This window comes from Arvicola amphibius, chromosome 5 (genome assembly GCF_903992535.2).
Source record: "Arvicola amphibius chromosome 5, mArvAmp1.2, whole genome shotgun sequence".
Taxonomy (NCBI): Eukaryota; Metazoa; Chordata; class Mammalia; order Rodentia; family Cricetidae; genus Arvicola; species Arvicola amphibius.
The window spans coordinates 54,962,156-54,982,126 of NC_052051.1; the positions used below are offsets into that span (position 1 = coordinate 54,962,156).

At 42.6% G+C, this 19,971-nt stretch overlaps 1 protein-coding gene across 4 annotated transcripts in view; it reads right to left on the bottom strand.

Moving 5' to 3' along the window:
* Stard9 (StAR related lipid transfer domain containing 9) overlaps positions 1 to 19,971 on the bottom strand; it is an 88,019-nt gene that overhangs the window by 52,402 nt on the left and 15,646 nt on the right. For all 4 annotated transcript variants that reach the window (XM_038331874.1, XM_038331873.1, XM_038331871.1 and 1 more), the window contains exons 4-6: positions 3,064 to 3,180; positions 2,045 to 2,077; positions 1,894 to 1,955 (exon numbers count right to left, since the gene is read on the bottom strand). In XM_038331874.1, coding sequence (XP_038187802.1) covers positions 1,894 to 1,955; positions 2,045 to 2,077; positions 3,064 to 3,180 — 212 coding nt within the window. The remainder of the gene's footprint in view (positions 1 to 1,893; positions 1,956 to 2,044; positions 2,078 to 3,063; positions 3,181 to 19,971) is intronic.

Below are 19,971 nucleotides of genomic sequence, written 5' to 3' on the forward strand. Positions count from 1 at the left end.
TTCCTGCTTTTTGTCACCTTGCTGTACCCACCATTATATAACCTAACCTTGTGGAACCGTGAGTCCAAATAAACTCTTTCTTCTATCAGTCGCTTTGGTCTTGGTGTTTTATCATAGCAACATAAAAGGAACTAAGATAGCACTCTTTTTTGAGTTAATTTTTTAAAATTTAATTAACAATTTTTCTATTTCTTTTACACACCAATTACAGTTTTCCCTCCCTCCTTTCCTTCTGTCCTGTGCATCATGCCCCCCCACCTCCTCCCATCCCCCTTCCCCATCTACTCCTCTTCTGTCTCCATTCAGAAAGGGGCAGTCCCCCATGGGCTTGAAGAAAGCAGGGCTCATCAAGTAGGGGCAGCACTGAGCTCCTCCCCCTGGGCAAAGAAATCCAGCATGGGGAACAGGTTCCCAAAAGTCATCTAAGCATCAAGGACAGGTCCTGGTCTCGCTGTTAGGAGCTTTACAAACAGACCAAGCTACATAATTGTCACACACATGCAGGCTCCCTAACTGTTGGTCCAGAAGCCATGAGCTTCCACAAGCGCTGGTCAGTTTTAAGATAGCACTCTTAACCACTGAGCTATTTCTTTAGTCCTTGTTTATTTTTTAAGATGGGGTCTCATATAACCTAGGCTTGCCTCAAACTCATTAGGTGCCCAAGGCTTCAAACCTTGATGCGCCTACCTTCATCTCCCATGTACTAGGATTTTTTTCTACTGTTCCATGAGGCATCTCAAGGGTCACTGCTCAGCAACAGGGGAAATTAATGTAAAGGTCCTGCCCCTGCTGTAAGTTGGACAACTCTGGTCTGTTTTACTGAGAATGTGAACAAGACGTTGTACTTTATAGAGATCTATTTCATTCTTTTTTAAAAAGTTAAAATTCTTAGCTGACACCTGTAATGATTATATATAACAGAAATGGAAGGAGATGAGGTGAGAAAGGAAGGAGAATATAAGGTTTAAAGAAAAACTAGTAGGGGCTGAAGAAATGGCTCAGCGGTTAAGAGCACTGACCCGGGTTCAATTCCCAGCACCCACATGGTAGCTCACAATTGTCTGAAGATCCAGTTCCAAGGGATCTGACACCTTCACACCAATGCACATAAAATAAAGATAAATAAATCATAAAAAATTTTTAAAAAAAAGAAAAACTAGTAAAGCCCGGTTGGTGGTGGCACACACCTTTCATCCTAGCACTGAGGAGGCAGAAGCAGGGGCCAGCCTGGTCTACAAAGCAAGTTCCAGGGTAGCCAAGACTACATAAAGAGACCCTGTCTCGAAAAAAAAGAAAGAAAGAAAGAAAAAAAGAAAGAAAGAAAGAAGGAAGGAAGGAAGGAAGGAAGGAAGGAAGGAAGGAAGGAAGGAAGACAGGAAGACAGGAAGAAAAGAAAAACCAGTAATCATATATCAATGTTTTTCACTGCAGTTTGGTTAAAACTTATTTTGTCAGGCCATGGAGGATCATGCTTACAACCATAACACTTGGGAGGGTAAAACAGGATGGAGATTCTGAAGCTAGCCTGGGTTACATAGTATGATCCTGTCCATCAAAACAAAACAAAAATCTTGGATCTAGCACTACTCTGAGAAGTAAACAAACCAATGAGGGTTAGGAGGGGAAATAAATCTCAAAAGCAAGAATGAAACCACAGGAAGTAAAGGAGGGAAGGCAGTGGCACTGGAGAACCTGCTGGTCTAGTCCAAGGGAAGGGAGTTAGTTTCCACAGCCAAAAGGCTTAACTATGTTTCCCATTTCCCCGACTGCAGGATGTATCCTCTGTGGATGTTCTCCATCCCTCTGATGACTCTAGAAGTGAAAATAGTTAAAAAAAATATCAACTCTGGAATGGAACTAGGACATTTAGGGGTCTGGAGCTTGAGTTCTTACCTTACTTTTATGGTGCGGGAAGAAGGCAGTGAGGCACAGTCATCTTCCCTGATGAAGAGACCCTGCACAAAATCAGAGGGTCAGATTTCCCTGAAGGGAGCTGACATAGGAAACTTACTCTGGAAGTACATGATCAAAAGAGAGTCTATACCTCACATATCCGTGGGGTCAGCCCAACAGAAGCCTGGATAACAGAAAAAGGAAAACATTACTGCTCACTCTGGACAATGCCCCAGCCCTCCTCTAACCCCCAAATACCCGGAATCCTGGACCCCCCTAAACACAGAGGAAGGGTATGTGGGCTCTTAGTGCTAGCTAGCCGCTATAGAAGGACATATAAAACTAGAGGCTAGCACTATCAAGAGACACAGATGAGAGGCAGATTATCACCATAAGATAGATAGGAGAAGCTGGCAAACCTAGACATGTGCTTTCCTGCAATGAACTTTATCATTTTCCATCACTAATGTGGTCTCTTCTAGATCCCTACTGTGTCTAGATCCCTAGATACAGAAGCACACACAAACACCCTCTGCAAAACTGTGCAAAAATCCAAAGTAGTAGGTATTTCTTCTATCTCAAAGCCAGAGGCTTAAGGTTTTATCCTCTTTGACCTATGTGGGAATTTTGTTGTTTTTTAAATTTTGAATGTCTGAAACCACACTAACCACAGACAAAGGGAGAAGTGGGCTATTTCTTCAGATTGTCTCTATACAGTGTTATTTCAACCACTGCCCAGGCCATCTCACTAGCATACTTCCTCTCAGGTCTTGGCCAAGTTATTTATTATACAAGACTTAAGCTAGTTAGAATAGGATATTTGTTCTTATTGTATATAATTTTGTATTAGGTTTAGAACTCTCTTATTTAAACAAAAGGAGGAGGTGCTGCGGGAAGGTTTACAGCTAGTAACTACCTACCTACTGGGGCGTGGCCTCATAGACTATTTACCCGGTTCCGGCCCCCTTCTCTCATCTCCCTGGTTCCCAGCTTGGCTAGTTCAGATTGTTTTGGGTCTCATCTCCATCCGCTGTTCAAGCAAAGAATCCTGGTTTTGTAAGTTTTCCCCTAAATAAATAACTGTCTATCTCTCAGTTCTGAGCCAGTGTGAGATTTCTTTTAAGCGCCCCATGTCTTTACTATCAAGTTCACTCCAGTGCTAACACTTACTGGAGTCCCCAGCATGGTATATGTCTTCCCAGAGCCCGTCTGCCCATAGGCAAAGAGGCATATGTTGTAGCCTTTGGCAGCTCCAGACAGTACTTCAGTACCCAAGTCCTGGAACACCTGTAACAACAAAAGTAGAGAGCTTGTCATTGATTCATCTTCCCACAGCACATTTAAAAAATACATTAATCTAAAAAAATAAAAATAAAATATTGAGGCTAGAAAACTGTCTCAGTGATTAATAGCACTGGACCTGGGGTTCAATTTCCAGTACCCACATGGCAGCTCATACCTGATTTAGTCATTCATAAAAATCACTTCAGCTTCACAAAAAAGATTTTAAGGGAAAATTCATTAAGTCAATAGCTCAAATATTTTTAGGTACCTATTGAGTACTAGCCTCACTTTTTTTTGTTTGTTTTAAAATACGTTTCCTAGTCCTTTTTGTCCTCCCCCCCCCAGACAGGGTTTCACTGTGTAGCTCTGGCTGTCCTGGAACTTGCTTTGTAGACCAGGCTGTCCTCAAACTCACGGAGATCCGTCTGCCTCTGCCTCCTGAGTGCTGGGATTAAAGGCCTGTGCCACCACTGCTAGTCCTTTTTAAAAGGATTTATTTTCATTATCTGTGTGTAGGTGCATGTAATGTGTGGAGTATGTGCACACATGTGTGAATGCCTGGTGATGCCAGAAGAGAACATCAGATTCCATGGAACATAAGCTACAGGCAGTTATGACTACTTGGTACGGGTACTAGAAACCAAACTCAGGTCATCTAAAAGAGCAGTAAGTACTCTCAGATGGCTGAGCAGTAACTCAGCCCCAGTGTTCTGTAGTCTAACACAAAAGAGCCTAAGGCAGGACAAAGATAAAAAGGCAAAAACCTGCTCTTCCTGATACACAGAGAAATGCTTACTAAGGCCAATGGTCACAGTGAAACACTGCTCAAGAAGGTAACTCATGGTCTGAAGACCCCAAAGGACCAGTCAGAAGTTAGAGAAAGCTGTCCCTGATGGTCGCTCCTCTCACTGCTCCTGATGGCTGGCAGGTTCTGCTGGACAATCGCTTCATCTGTGGTCAGGTTTTGTGACTAATTCAGAAACCACCAGTAATCCTCATGTGGCAACTGCACTTTAAGTTTCTAGATTTCCTGAAATTTCAACTAAACTCTGCCAGGCAGCATCCAAACACTCTTGACCACTGATGCTGGTCTTGGTGGGAAGCAGAACCCAGTTTTCCACCTCAGAGCCCTCTTCACTTGCTGGCAGCTGGAACGATGATACACGCAAGGAGGCTGCCAAGCAGGGAGACAGCCCCATTTGACTTCCCGAAGAAAGACGCAAAAGCAGAACAGCAGATGACAAGTTCTCCAGGAGGCCCAGCACAGCGGCGGAAGTGTCCACTATGGCTCTCGTGCCAGCCTACTCTGTGTGGCACTGCCTGTGATTCCTGCTGTCCGGGGGCCCCAGTGCTTTCCCGATTATTTTTTCAACTTCCCTTTCAATTCTGTGAATCATCTAGTATGGTTCCAAATTGTAGTGTGGATCTTGTCTTGTACTTCAAAGTTGGTGATCCTAGGCAAGTTATTTGCATTTTGTAAACTCCAGTTTCTCCAGCTGTAAGATGTCTATCACACAGACTGCTGTAGAGACTGCTGTCACACGCGAAACTGGGGGCAACCAGGTACAGACAGGAGCTAAGTCAAGACTACATCGTTCCGTATTCTAGCAGCTGCACTTAGGCTTCTTGGCAGTGATTGCTTCTGTTTGCTTTTTAATGCATCCATGGTCTAGGCAAAAGGCCAAAAGAACCCAGGGTGTAGTGAAAGACTTGGGCTCTGTTCAAGAGAAATCCTTCCCATGGTCTCTCTTGTAGCTCTCTCTAGTCACACTAACTCTCTGTTAACAAAGTTAAAAATTGGGAGAGGTCTTGCTTGTCTCCTAAAGTCTGGCCAGGTGACATTCCTTGAGTCTGAAGAAGCAATATATTTTGCTGCATTAGACTAGAGGAGTTGACTAGCATTCATTCACTATTTGAAATACCCTCCACAGAACTCCAGCTTCCTGGGGCAGGAGGTGAGAACAGAGGTGGAGACAGCAAAGGGCCACATCTAAATCTAAACTTTATTTCTGCCCTTTTGCAGAATTGTTCATACTACCACTCTGCCGTGGCAATAAGGTTACCTTGTATTCGAGGGCAGAGCTAGCTAACAGCTGACCAAGATTAGCCATAGAGGTTTTGGAGGACTGAGGACATATAGAGAGACATGGGAAGTAGTAGAGAGATGCTTAGAACAACGTGTGCTCTTTGGATTAAGGAAGGAGACAGAAAGGAGGTCACTAGTTACTTCTCTGCATCTTCTCTGATCAATCTGGTTCTAACCCCATATCTGACTTGGGAATTTTTATTAATAATTATAATTTAGGTAATCATTGCTACCCACAGTTTATGCTCAGCTGAGCAAAGAGAGAGAAAAACCAAAGATTGTTACTTTGTTCATGTCTTTATCCAAATGCAAATAACTGCCTATGTGTTCTCTGAAAGTACCACTGAAGAAAGCACTATAGCTGATGATAGAAGAATATCAGCAGGCTCAGGACTCCAGTCAAGAATGATGGAGACACAGTACCACAGATGGGCGGTGGTGGCGCACACCTTTAATCCCAGCACTTGGGAGACAGAGGTAGGCAGATCTCTGAGTTCAAGGTCAGCCTGGTCTACAAGTGCTAGTTCCAGGACAGGCTCCAAAGCTACAGAGACGCCCTATCTCGAAAAAAACAAAAACAACAACAACAAAAAGATACAGTACCCAGTCCTCAAGAGCTGGTAGGCTTAGCTCATCAGAAGATCCTGGAAAACCCCCAACCTTAGAAAGAGGAAAACAGGGAGATAACACATGTTCCACTCTACCCATGTTAACACAATGAGACAGATAAAGTAGCTCACTATTGCCGGTGGCCATGTCAGGGGAGCAGCAGCAGGTGGCAACTGGGGTTTGAGGTGTCAGCCCATCAGTAGGAGACTATCTGGTGGGTGAGCTCAGTTAGGCAAGGCCCTGAGACCACAGACTCTAGGATGTCTTTTGCTTCTGTTGTACCTTTACATGTTGCTTTTGCTATCTTTCTCTGGTATCTGGCATGGTGTGAATCGGGTGTGGGGAGATGCCCTACTGCCTGTAATGTAATGTGTTTATCTCATGGAAACATCATACTCACTGGACATTTTTACCTGTAGACTATTATAAAAAATGAATTCTCTCTAATGGGTACTGTTTAATTGATAATAATAATGTTATATTATACAATATGATATATAATAATGTTAAAAATACAGAGTTTTGATAAATAAAAGTAACTACAAGGAAATGTTACACAGCAGGGGTCTATGTAAGGGGTCATGTAAGGAGCTGCCTAGATCATAGCTCAAGTTAATGATTAAGAGAAACAGTTGAGTCCCAGGAGCCAGGTTGCCTCAGCTTCCTTTAATCTTAGTGCTGAAAGACTCTCATGCCAAAAGACATAGTCACAGGTCTCGGTGTGCATCATTAGCTGAAACAAAGCATTTTTACCTGTACTCTGTAAGAAATTTAGCACAATCACTGTATAGGGTAGATATATTGGGTTGAACAGCTGTATTTCAGAAGCACCTTCATCTTGAAGAATCCTTGTAGAAAATCCTTGTGAGTGTTTGCCAGGGGGGCCTGTGGCCATCCTGTGACTTTTGTCACATCTCAGGTACATCTGAGGCTCTTGTATTATTGTGTATTGCACACAATGCATAGTGAATGACTAGAATCATGGAGGCATGTGAGGGTCTTCAGTAAGACATGCAAATTTAGATTAGGGACCTTGATATGAGGAAATATTGTATAACAATCAATAAATACACCTTTGTATAGCTGTTTGGGATCCAGTCCAAGCCCAGTCCATTCCAGTTCAGTCTATAAGAACAGGCTGAACCTTCCTACTACTACATGGGTCTTAAAAAATACAGAAGAATAAAGAAGGAAATCATCAAGAGAGTGTGTGAATGTCTTTTTCCTTAACACCCTCAAACAGAAAAGTCTAATGCTGTGAATTGCCCTTTGAACCCTGCGCTGCTTGGAGGCTGGTCCCCCAGGCAGCAATACTATAGTGGCATTTCATTTGTATTTTAATAAATAAAGTTTTGCCAGAAAATTAGAACAAAAGAAGTAAAACAGCCTTGCTGATCAGCCTTACACACACCTTTAATCTCAATAGCCACACTAGTTGCAATAGAAACTGGATGGTACATGCCTTTAATCCCAGTGGTGCATGCCCTTAATCCCGGACCTAGGGAGGATTATAAAGTGGGAGGAGACAGCTCTCAGACACAGTCTCATTCTGAGATTTCTGGAGGCAGGATCATCATTTTCGGACTGAGGTCAAGGTAAGAGCCAGTAGCTGGCTGTTTTGCTTTTCGGGTCTTCAGGTTGAACCCCAATTTCTCTGAGTTTTTATTAATTGTGCCTAACAATATGACATCAGACACAGTCTAAAGGTTAAGATAAATCACTGAACTGCAGTCTGCTGTAGACACCAATTCAGGAGAGATAGGTGAATTCCTTTATTTATTTTTTAAGAGTTCAAGTAATAGAAGATATATAATGCACAGCAACTCTAGACCTTTTTCTTCCTTCCTTCCTTCCTTCCTTCCTTCCTTCCTTCCTTCCTTCCTTCCTTCCTTCCTTCCTTCTTTCCTGTTTTGTTTTTCTAAACAGGGTTTCTCTGGTAGCAGTCCAGGCTGTCCTGGAACTCACTCTGTAGATCAGGCTGGTCTCAAACTCAGAGATCCTGCTTGCCTTTGCCTCCGGAATGCTGGGACTAAAGGTGTGTGCCACCATACCCAGCTCAGACATCCCTTTCTCAAATCCAACTAGAATCAGTAACACTACTGACAATTTCCTAACAATGATTCAAGAGCCAAGCGTAGGGGTGGCCTACATATTCCTAGAGGGATATGTCACTGATAAGTTGCTTTGGTTTGGATGGGTTTTTATACTGTTAGCCATTATGTTCTCTAACCAAGTGGACTCATAGCAAAAGTAATTGTAAAAAGTGCATATGGACCCAGCAGTGTTAGTGCATGTCTTTAATCCCAGCACTCAGGCAGATCTCCGCGAGGTTGAGGCCAGTCTGGTCTACAGAGTAAGTTTCAGGACAGCAAAGGCTGTTATACAGAGAAATCCTATCCTAAAAACAAAAACAAAAACAAGAACAAAAAAACCACATGGTTCCTGGATAGCTTTATGTCATCTTAACACAAGCTGGAGTTGTTTGAAAAGAGGGACTCTCAAATGAAAACAGTGCCTCCATAAGAGCTGCCTGCAGGCAAGTCTGTGGTGTATTTTCTTAACTATTAATTAGCATGGGTGGTGCCATCTTTGGGCTGGTGATCTTGGGGCTATAAGAAAGCAAACTGGGCATGCTATGAGGAGCAAGCTAGTAAGCAGCCAGCAAGCAGCCAGCATTCCTCCATGACCTGCATCAGCTCCTGCCTCCAGGTTTCTGTCCTGCTTGAGTTCCTGCCCTGACTTCTCTCAGTGATGAACTGTTACCTGGATGTGTAAGATGAAATATGTCCTTTCCTCCCCAAATTGATTTTTGTCTATGGTGTTTTATCAAAGCAACAGAAACTCTGACACAATTCCAATTCAGGATGAGAAAGTATTCGAAATAAGTACTAAATATTAAATTCAAATGTTGCTACCAGAACCTTTCTAGAAAAGACCTAGGAGGGGTGATGTCTGAAGTCTGAAAAGAGTTAGGTTTTAGAGGGAGTAGCAAGACCCTTTAAACCAGAACGTGGTTCTAGACAATTGCTGGCACTTATGATGTCATTAGTTACTCAGAGAGATTTTAGGGCCCCAGAACTGTGCTTAGCCTGCTGGTCACGGGGGTGGTGAGATGAAGACGAGAGAGCACATGTACTCACTGACCCACATTCCCTTCAGGAAGATCTGTAACTCAGTGGAGCCAACTAAACTCTTCCTCCAAACAGATGCACTGAGAGTTAATAGGCAAAAACACACACTTTGAGATTTCTGTGTTGAAAAGCTGGCTCTCTGGCCAAATAACCTGAACTCAGTTTCCTCGTCTGTGAAATGAAGATAATACTCCCAGCTCAGGGGCTAAAGACAGGTTAGTGGTAGAGTGCCTTGCCTATCAAACTCCAGAACTACCATCATCATCATCATCATCATCATCATCATCATCCCTACATCCCTAACACAGGGTTAACTGACATCCCTTCAGCCCTGGCCCAAATACAGATCAAATGTCTCTGTTCCTCTGGAGCAGATTACGCCACAGGAAACAGGCGTCCGCCTGCATATGACATTGGCAGATGAATAAAGATTTCCTGTTTGTCTGGTGTTCAGATCAGGCTATGTCCTATGTTAAGTTACTCCATGTTGTACAAAACAATGGATTTTCTGGCTGAACACTGCCCAAGGAGACTCTATCAGCAGCTTTTGACTCCGTTTCAAAGGATGACAGCCCTGAGTGACCCAAAAGCTGTACCCTCTGTCAGCAGCAGTCTGTCAGAACACACTGACAAATGACTTATTCCCGATACATTTCTTGGAGAGAACTGAAACTGTGAGAGCACATGGGCATTTTAAAGTCATAGAAGGGAGCTGAGTATAAGCACGTCTTTAATCTAGCACTCAGGAGGCAGAGGCAGGGAGAACTCTAAATTCAAGGCCATCCTGGTCTACTGAGTGAGTTCCAGGACAGCCAAGGCTACACAGAGAAACTCTGTCTCAAAAAATCAAAATCAATAGCAACAAAATTATATAAGGGAAACTGAACCCAAGAACTTACTAAATATACCAGACCAAGGAAAGAGTGTGATTTCCTTACCTGTACCCCCAAAAGTAATGGATACCTAACACTATGATGGCATGGTCCCATACCAACCTATCTTCTGATATCTAGAATGTGTGTCATGGGTTGAGAATCCCCAACTCGACTTGGTGCCCCGCTGTAGACACAACCTACTCAATTGCCTGCTCATCCCCCTGTATGCCTAAGTTTGCCTCTCTGGACCTGCTGCCCCCTTTCCTGCTCTGTTTCCTGCTCTGGGTTTGTTTCCTTTCATCTCTAAGCTATGGTATTACTGGGACTATTTAAATGTGGTTTGAAGATCACGGGGCACTAATACAGTCATTTCATTTCTCAATTTTGAAGGCTGCATTGTGGCTATATCACAGAATGCCCTCTTGCAGGAAGAGTATTAGGGGTGACTTTAAATGGTTCGGGGGGGGCGTGGTAAAATCTTTAAATGTACTGTCTTCTTTTTAAGTTTGTAAATGTCCCCAAAATTCTATTTTAATAAAAGGTCTGAGAATATAGCTCAGAGGTAGGGTGCTTGCCTAGCATATACAAGACACTGGCTCCAATTTCCCAAAAGATATGAAGAAAGTAACCAGAAAGCACACCATATTTCGGTTAAGTCTGGGTCACATGGCTATCAATGTTGCTACCACTTTCTATGTGACTTTCTAGTGTCAACCACATGCTGTGTTTCTTTTTCATCATTGGCAAAATAAGAATGATGAGAATGAAAAACTCAGTTTACTTTCATAATCAAATTAACTCAAATATGAGGAAATAATGTATGAAACTGCTCATCAAGCATAAGCTATTCCACAATCTTACTGAGACAGAGGAATAGTGACAATGAGAAAATAAACATGTTACTGGCACAAGAAAAGTGCTGCATGTGCTGGGAGGTGGTGGTGCATGCCTTTAATCTCAGTACTTGCAGTCAGAGGCAGGTGAATCTCTGAGTTTGAGATCAGCCTCATCTACAGAGAGTTTCAGGGCAGCAGGAGTACACAGAGAAGCCCTGTCTCAAGAAAAAAAGAAAAGAAAAGAAAAGAAAAGAAAAAGAAATGTGCAGTGTGCTATGCACTGCATCACCAGGACATAAATTGGACCAGGTGATGTTCAAAATAGAATCATCCACCAGAACTTCAGTACAAACACTACTTAGAAAAGGAAGTGAAAACCACAAGTGGACCAGCAGCAGTGGAAGCTGATCACCCTGAGCTCACTGGAACAGGAGAGAAGAGAACACCAAACTTGAGATGAGGGGGGCAAGTAGGATGCCAGATCAAGGAAAGTCTGACTTAATGATCGCCAGCCTGGGCCAATTCCATAGCAGGAAACTGCTCCCCCCCACCCCCCGCATCTTCTGCTCCGATCTCACTCACTGGACACCAACCTCAAGACAGAGGGGAAAGGAACCCACTGATCAGTCTGATAGGCTGGGCCACCCCCTGGTGCACAGAGAGAGGTGGGAAAGGGTCAAGAGTTGACAAGGAGGAGTAAAATGAGGTCACTCTACATAACAGAGGAGGTGAACATGGCTGCCTGAAGAACCACATGAAGATAACATGGAAAACGTATATACACAGATTGGATTGGAAATGTCCCAAGGGCCCATATTTGATTGGCTTGGTCCACTGGGGGCAGCAGAGGTTTTGGAAACCTTGAGAGGCCTTAGAGTCACTACAGGAGTGCCCTGTAAGGAGACTGGGGATTCTGGCCACTCCTTCATTCTTCCTTCACCTGACCTTAGCAACAAACACCTCTTTCTGCTCTGCCTCACCTTCCCACCATGACGGGCCTTACCACAGGCCTTCAAGCAATAGTGCTAAGTGGGTGTGAACTGTAACTTCTCCCCCCCCCCCCGAAAATCTTTTCTTGTCATAAGCTCATCATCTCAGGTATTCACTAAAGCAATGGGAAAACTGTAATAATATTTCATTTGTATTTTAATAAACAAAGCTTGCCCGAAGGCCAGTAAAAAGCAGCCACACTAGTCAGCCATACAGACCAGGCAGTGGTGGCACACACCTTTAATCCAGCAGTTACACTAGTTAGCCATAGAGGCTGGGCAGTGGTGGTGCACATCTTTAATCCCAGCACTAGAGAGGAATATGAGGAGGATGAGGGATGGTTCTCTTTCAGTCTGAAGATTTCAAAGAGGTAAGAGCTCTCTAGTGGCTTGGCTGGTTTTGCTTTTCTGGTCTTCAGGTTGAACCCCATTATCTGCCTCTGAGTATTTATTATTCATGCCGCAGAAAATGACTCAGGAAAAAGCAGAATGGAGCCTTGAAAATCAAGTAGGTTGTGTATCAGAAAAGATGTCTAAACTGTATAAACAACCGTGTTACACTGTGAGGGATTAACTGAATGGAATTTGAAAAATCAAATACACCTGGAAATAGGACTCAAATGCTAGTGCAAGGTAAACATGCTTATTTTCTTCCACTAACTGTGCTGCACTCTTTAGATGACAAGGCAATCACATTCAGCCAGAAAACTATCAAGAATATATGACAATTAGACAGTACAGAAATGAAGAAATCACCGATTACCCTTCAATCACAGAAAAATAAAAACTGAAATTGTGGATGGCCCAAAATGCAATAAAGATAATAACCTATTAGTAAAATACAGCAAACACTGACCACAGTAAATTATGGCTTCATCTAATTACAGAGAAAAGCCTAAATGTATTTTAACCTATAGTCTTCCTACAAATTAGGGGAAATGGGGTGGGAGATGAGTAGAACTTAATTAATAGAAAAACTTTTAACTCCACACAAGGAAATTTTTTTTCACACAAGGAAACTTTTTAGAAATAAAGAAAATTTGGTTGTGTGTAACAACATGGATGAAAAAAGAAAAAAGGTATTTTTCTCCACTTAATATTCAAGGTTCATCTATGTTGTTGCACAGATCAAAATTTATAAAACACCATTTCTCAGCACTTATCTCAACCACCCAGACAATATTAAAAGTATGTTGGTAACATAGAGGAAGAGGAAGAAAGGAGAGATAGGTAATGCTAAGAATGTCTGAAAAGGCCACATTATTTTGCAAGTGTATCTTAAAATACTAAAGTAACGTGTGTGTGTGTGTGTGTGTGTGTGTGTGTGTGTGTATTAAATGGAGTTACAGTACACCAGGTGATAATGCTCCTTTGACCACACAGTTATCTTCTGAAGAAACATGTTCATAATATTGAGTTGAGCCAGATGAGAGCTGTGAGCAAAGGCCAGGACGACAGAGAAGAGTTTGGGTCATAGTCTTAGTGCTTCCAAAACTTTCCCCAACACAGTATTTATTTAGGCATAATAACATCACAGCTGGGGAGAAAGGAAAAACAAAACCAAGCATTGCCTTCCTAGCCTTTAAACTCTTTGTCCCTTTCCCCTGTTCTCAAATGTAACTGTCCCTCCACCACTGCTCTCATGAGGATAGCATGTAAAAGAACAGTAGTCCTGGGAGTTGGATCCCTAACTATAGAGATTCCCTGGGTTCACTATCACAAGAAAACCCTAGACAAGCCCCTGAAGTACTAGACAGAGGATGCTCATTTAAGGCTGAGGCTTTGACATGGCATCCACAAGCAACACAGTGCACATAAATGAATGTGTAACAATGGACTGAATCTGATATGCTCACAAAAAATATGCAGAATAAAATAACATTATGGTTGTTCTGTAGTTTTCCTTTAAATCCTGAATTACTTTCCACATGTTTGATCCTCATTAGAGTTTTGCATACAGCACTGTTTCCAGTGTACTCAAAAGAGCCCCTCAGCATTGTTTTTAATGGGTTTGGTCCAGCAGCACCAAGACGTAGTCAAGTAGGACCAAGCTGTTTCACATTGTTTGAGCCACAAATACGTGTACAGAAGGAAGCTGGAGATATGGCTGAGTGGTGCTCACCAGACAAGGCCAATGTGAAAACTAGAGTTTGGGTTCTCAGAACAAAAAAGCTGGGTGGGTACGGTAGACCACCTGTAATGCTAGCATGTAGAAGGGGAAGACAGGCGAAAGTTGAATCCAAGTTCAGTGGGAGAGACTGCCTCAGTATGTAGGGCAGAGAGTGACTAAGGAAAACACTGGAAATCAACCTCGGGCCAGTGTGCATACACACACACACACCACAACCACACACATGACCGTGAACCCTCATACATGTCTGCACACCACACATACACATACACTGGGAAAGGAAAACCAGCCTAGATGATTGTGTCTATGTGGAAAAAGTTTTCCGCCAATTATGCTGCTAGGAGCATATTTCCTGTTTTTAATCTTGTTTAGTCTAAAGGGTCTCACGAGGCCAATGTTAGCACTGGAGACACAAGCGAGCTGGTTTTATACTTTAGCAAGGCCAGCTGAAGCCCATCTCATTTTTAGGTTTAGTTTAAGAGATTAATTTTTGTGATGATCTGTGGGGCATCTGCCTCAGACATCCCACTGGCAGTACACCTTCCTGTCTAAAGCCACAGTCCCCTCCTCTAGCCTTAAAACCTTTGCAGAAGGAGCAGGCTGCATGCTAGTCACAATTCCTCAACACGCTGGCCTCAAGTCACTTCTTCCGCTTCAGCTCTCAGACTTCAAGTCCATCCCAAACTTCGCAAAACTAACTCTAGTTTTATACCTATTTCTGGAACAAATGGAGGCTGAGGCAGGGAGATCTCATTAAGAGGCCAGCCTAGGCCACACAGGAGGATTCTGTCTCCAAACAAAAATGAAAGCATCACTCGGGAGGCAGAGGCAGGCGGATCTCTGTGAGTTCGAGACCAGCCTGGTCTACAAGAGCTAGTTCCAGGACAGGCTCCAAAGCCACAGAGAAACCCTGTCTCGAAAAACCAAAAACAAAAACAAAAACAAAAACAAAAAAAAAAACCGAAAGCATCATATATTAAAAGTCTTCTGGATTCGTTCTGGGAGGACTTGTATTGGTTCACCCCCCCCCCCCCTCCGCTGATCTGAAACTGGACACTCTAGGGTACAAGACAGATGAAAGAGAACCTGCTTGGAAAGAGATGAGCCAGGAGTGCTAGGTTATACTGGGAAGAAAGCACAATGAGCTAGTGCAGACCCAGGAGGCTGAGACAGAAGACAGCAAGCTGAAGGTTTATCAAGGTTATATAATGAGTTCCAGACCAGCCTTGGCCACGCACTCAGGCCCTGTCACAAAACTCAAAGAAAGAAAAGAAAGCGGCACAATGACTGCACTGAGACACAGATCCCAGTCGCCTGTGGGAGCATCCCAGCTACACTTCAACACCTAGCCCCTGGGTCACAAAGCAGTAAGTAGCATTCTCATTCACTGTTAGAAAGTATAAGCTCTTGGTTGTATATCACAGAATACTCAAGTCCACTGAAGTACTCAGGTAATTTAGGATAAAACATCCTGATTGCATCCGTAGACAAACACTTGCTCTGGTTACAGAACTAAAATCAGGTGGTGTTCTCCATTTCTCAGAAAGAGAGGAGTCACTAAGAAGGCCTGAAAATAACATGTCTTTCATTCATGACCGTTGGTCCTTTCTACGTTACTGTAAGACGTAACAGTCCAGTATCTTTTAATTGTCAGATAATTCATTTCACCTTTCAAATATCAGAGGGCATCATAGAGTCAGGAGATGGGGTAAATTCATAGAGCACTTAGTAGGACCTAGTATAAAAGTCAAGACTTTGAGGCAGCAGACCTGGGTTTAAATCTAGGTTCCACACTTTCCAGGACTGCCGTGAAGAAGAAATGATATAAAAGAACTCAAATACCCAGTCTACCTAGAACAGAGTTGGCCCTCAACAGGCCACGTGGGGTAGCACATACTCGTAAACCTAGCATGAGGGTGGCAGGGGCAGGAACAAGTTTGAGGTCAGCATAGTCTACACAGTGAGAGTCTATCTCAAAACAACATCATTTTAAGAACCCAGGCAGGATGGCACAAGCCTATAATCCTAGCACTTGTAAGGTAGGGGCAGAAGGCTTGTCCACACAGCAAGTTTAAGGCCAGTGTGGGCTACATGGGATTCTGTCTCTACAAAACAAAAGTCCTATTTTCTCCCTATGGAAGAAAGCTGGTTATGAAAACATTTCCAGAATTAACTCTGACTTTTCCAAACCCTGAAACCTAATCACTAAACCTCATGAAATGTTTCCAGATCCTTGAAGAGAAGGAAAAAGTTGTTTACTTTCTTAAAATCTCTGATGTGGACAGAAGGAAAAACCATACCAGCCTGAAACCATGACATGTCTGTGTTTAACATCACCACAAACAAGATGACCAATTTAACATGAGAGAAATAATAGAGAGTAGTTAAGGGTTTCTATTCTTGTCAAATTCCATCTCAACAGAGTTGCTGCCTCTCCCAGCTACACGGAAGCTGTATTAATCTTCCTCCTGTGTAAACTCAATGAGTATCCCTAGAAAGCACCTGTCTTATACCTAAATGCTGAACATCAGAAATAAGAGCTGAACAATGAAATGAGAGACAAACCAACAATCTACTACTTCTAAGAAATGTGTAAAGCAAATGAGCACATTCTTCTGCTTGCTTCTTCCACCCCCGAGGGAGAGTTACTTAGACTGTGCATAAACTGAGATAATTTTAGGGTTCAATTCCACATCTGCCTGGATCAACTCCCCAAGATACCTGAGGCATCTTGTTCATTTCCCGGTCACCCAGACCCGAAATGATCACACAGAAACTATATTAATTACAACACTGCTTGGCCAATAACTTAAGTGTATTTCTAGCTAGCTCTTACATCTTAAATTAACCCATTTCTATTAATCCATGCATTACCACGAGGTTATGGCCTAGTACCAAAGTTCTGGCAGGTTCCCACAGGCATCTTTCTCCTTGGGTGGCTACATGGCGATTTCCTGACTTTGTCTGCTCTCCTCCACTATCTGCTTAGAATTCCCACCTTGCCCTATTCTGCACTGCAATAGACCTAAAGAAGCTTCTTTATTAACCAATGATATTCACAATATACAGAGGGGAATCCCACATCACTCCAGGGTTCTGCCTTTTATAGCTTGAAAATCCATGGGTGCAGTGGCCCATGTCTTTAATACCAGCTCTGGGGAAGCAGAGGCAAGTGTACATTAGTGAGTTCAAGAGCAGGCTAGTCTATATATCCAGAGTTCCAGACTAGCAACGGCTATATAGTGAGACCCTGCTCAAAAATGAAATAAAATAAATAAAAATAAAATAAAAATGCAGACTATGAGTGATGCCTGGACAAATTGTCGCTGTTGGAATTCAGGCTTTTATTGCATTCAGTCTTGAGAGAGAGGGAATATAAATATCCCGTACTCCCTGCTTCATAGTTGAAAAATACTGTCTGTCTTCTATGTCTTTCTGCAGAAACAAGAGAGATTTCTATTGACATTTAGACAACTGAACCAAGGGTCCCCCATGAATCCTGTACATGATATACTGAGGCCAGCCTTAGCCAGACGATTCATACACCTTGGACTAGATGAAATGAATACTTCTTGACATTGTTGGCACAATACTGACATCTACAAAGTTCACATTCTAAACTGTGTAACTGAGTTACAAAAAACCATCAAACAGTCTCTCTCTCTCTCTCTCTCTCTCTCTCTCTCTCTCTCTCTCTCTCACACACACACACACACACACACACACACACACACACACACACACCTCACAACATTTGAATTAAGTTGACAAGTTTGCATCGGGCTGCACTCATAGCTATCATTGGCCCCCATGTGGCCTACAGGCTCCTGGCTGAAGGACAGAATGAAACCCAAGAGGGAAATCCCAAGTTAAATTAGTGACTCACATGATGCTCTGAGAAATCAGATCCTCTGGAAATCCAAGAAGCTGAGGTTAAATATATGTGTGTGCGTGTGTGTGTGCGTGTGTGTGTGTGTGTTACTTTCAAGTCTTAGGCAAGAATGTCTCTCTCATTTTTGGAAGAGAATCTACAGACTTAGATTCTAACTTATTACAAACTGAGCAATCATATTGTTAATCAGATTTTAAAATGTTTTCATTAGCATATATTACCTATACATAATGTGTTTCATTATGAAATTTTCATATGGGTACATAATATATTTCAATTATATTTGCCCCTGTTTATCTTTCTCGCCTTCTTCCCCTCACCCTAACTCCCTTCTACTCTTTCTTCCTAACTACCTCCCCTTCTAATTTCATGTGTCTTTCTCTTTTTTGCTTATTTTTCAAGGATTTACTGGACCGTGCACTTTTATCAGTGGCAACACCACTGAAGACAATGTCTCTCCCTCCCTGACCACTGATAACTGCTTATAAATTCTCAAGTAAGCATGGGGCCCTGTGAGTCCCTCCCACAACACAATTCTGGCAGGCTCAATGTAGTCCAGCTCTTGTGCAAGTAATCACGCCTGCTATGAGATCAAGAGTACAACAGCCCTGTCATGCCTGGATGCCAGTGTCCCACACCCGTCAGCTCCTTTCTCCAGCTCTTAAACTCCTTCTGCCCCATCTTCTATAATATGAACAAAAATTTTTATACTTTCTTCCCATCATTGAGAATAACAATTTACCCACCCCTCTCTTTGTTTTTTGTTTTATTTTGTTTTGAGATAGGCTCTAGCTGTCCTGGAAACTACTATGTAGACCAGGCTGACTTTAAACTCACAAGAGATGCATCCACCTCTGCCTTCCAAATGCTGGGATTAAAGGTATTCGCTACCACACCCGGTATATTTCTCCCTTGAAATTTCATGAAATGCTTGGGTAAAATGTGTGTTATTTTCCACATTGTGGGACTGAGGAAAACTGCTCAATGGACAGAGTGACGGCCATGTAAGTGTGAGGACCACAATCTGTACCCCCAGCACCTCTAACAACAACAAAAAAAGGTAGGAGCCAGTGGTGGTAATGCACACCTTTAATTTCAGCACTTAGGAGACAGAGGCAGGTAGATCTCTGAGTTCGAGGCCAGCTTGGTCTACAGAGCAAGTACCAATACAGCCATGGCTGCAAAGAGAAACCCTGTCTCAAAAAAAATACACATACACACACTCAAAAAAAAAGAAAGAAAGAAAAAGAAGAGGAGGGGGAGGAGAAGGAAGAAGATGAAAAAGAAGAAGGAAGAGAGAAGAAGGGAGAAGAAAGGAGGAGGAGGAAAAAGAAGAAGAAGAGAGAGAAGAAAGGCTGAGAGAATGTAGTTACCCCTTGTAATCCCAGCATCTGGGAAGCAGAAGTGGGAGAGTCCCTACAATAAACTAGGTAGGTGGACTTGGTGAATCCTGGGTTCAGAAGAGACCTTACCTTAATAAAACAGTGGAGAACAGCTGAGGAAGGTCAATTTCAGGCCTACATATACTTTCAACACACATACAGACACACACATATGCCAGCACATAAGCATACCTTCCTGTGTACACAAACATGCACACATATACGCATACAGACATGTATATCACACACAATACACAAGTAAAAAAGTATAGTACTTACCACACTGTGATTATCTGTCTCCTCTAAAAGAGACACATCAAATGTGATGCTAATTTAAGGGGAAATGTTTGAGAAAGGAGGAACAATCAAGCAAGAGCAAACAAAACAAAGATGAAAACAAATTATTTCTCCTGTCATCTCTGTAGATATGCTTGCAATTCTAAAAAGGCAATTTTTACTAGAAGTTGAGATTATTTAAATGTATATAAACTGAAAAACTGTTAGACCACTGCATTGTAAGTACCGTTCCTGACTTCAAATTCCAGTCCCAAAATAATGCAGCACTCAAAGAGCAGCAAGTAGGAGGAAGCACCTAAGACACACAGTTTAAAACTCACTAAAAGCTTCAGAATAAACAATTTCTGACTTTGGCCCTAGCACCACCTGGCTTCAAAGTTACCCTGTTAGTATCTTTCTCCAAAAAACAAGTTAGGCTGGGTATGGCGACAAACACCTTTAATCCTAGCACTCACAATGCAGAGACAAGTGAATCTCTGTTGAGTTCAAAGCCAAACTGGTCTATTATTCAGTGAGTTAAAGGCAAGCAGGGCTACATTCTGAGACCTTTTCTCAAAACAAAACAA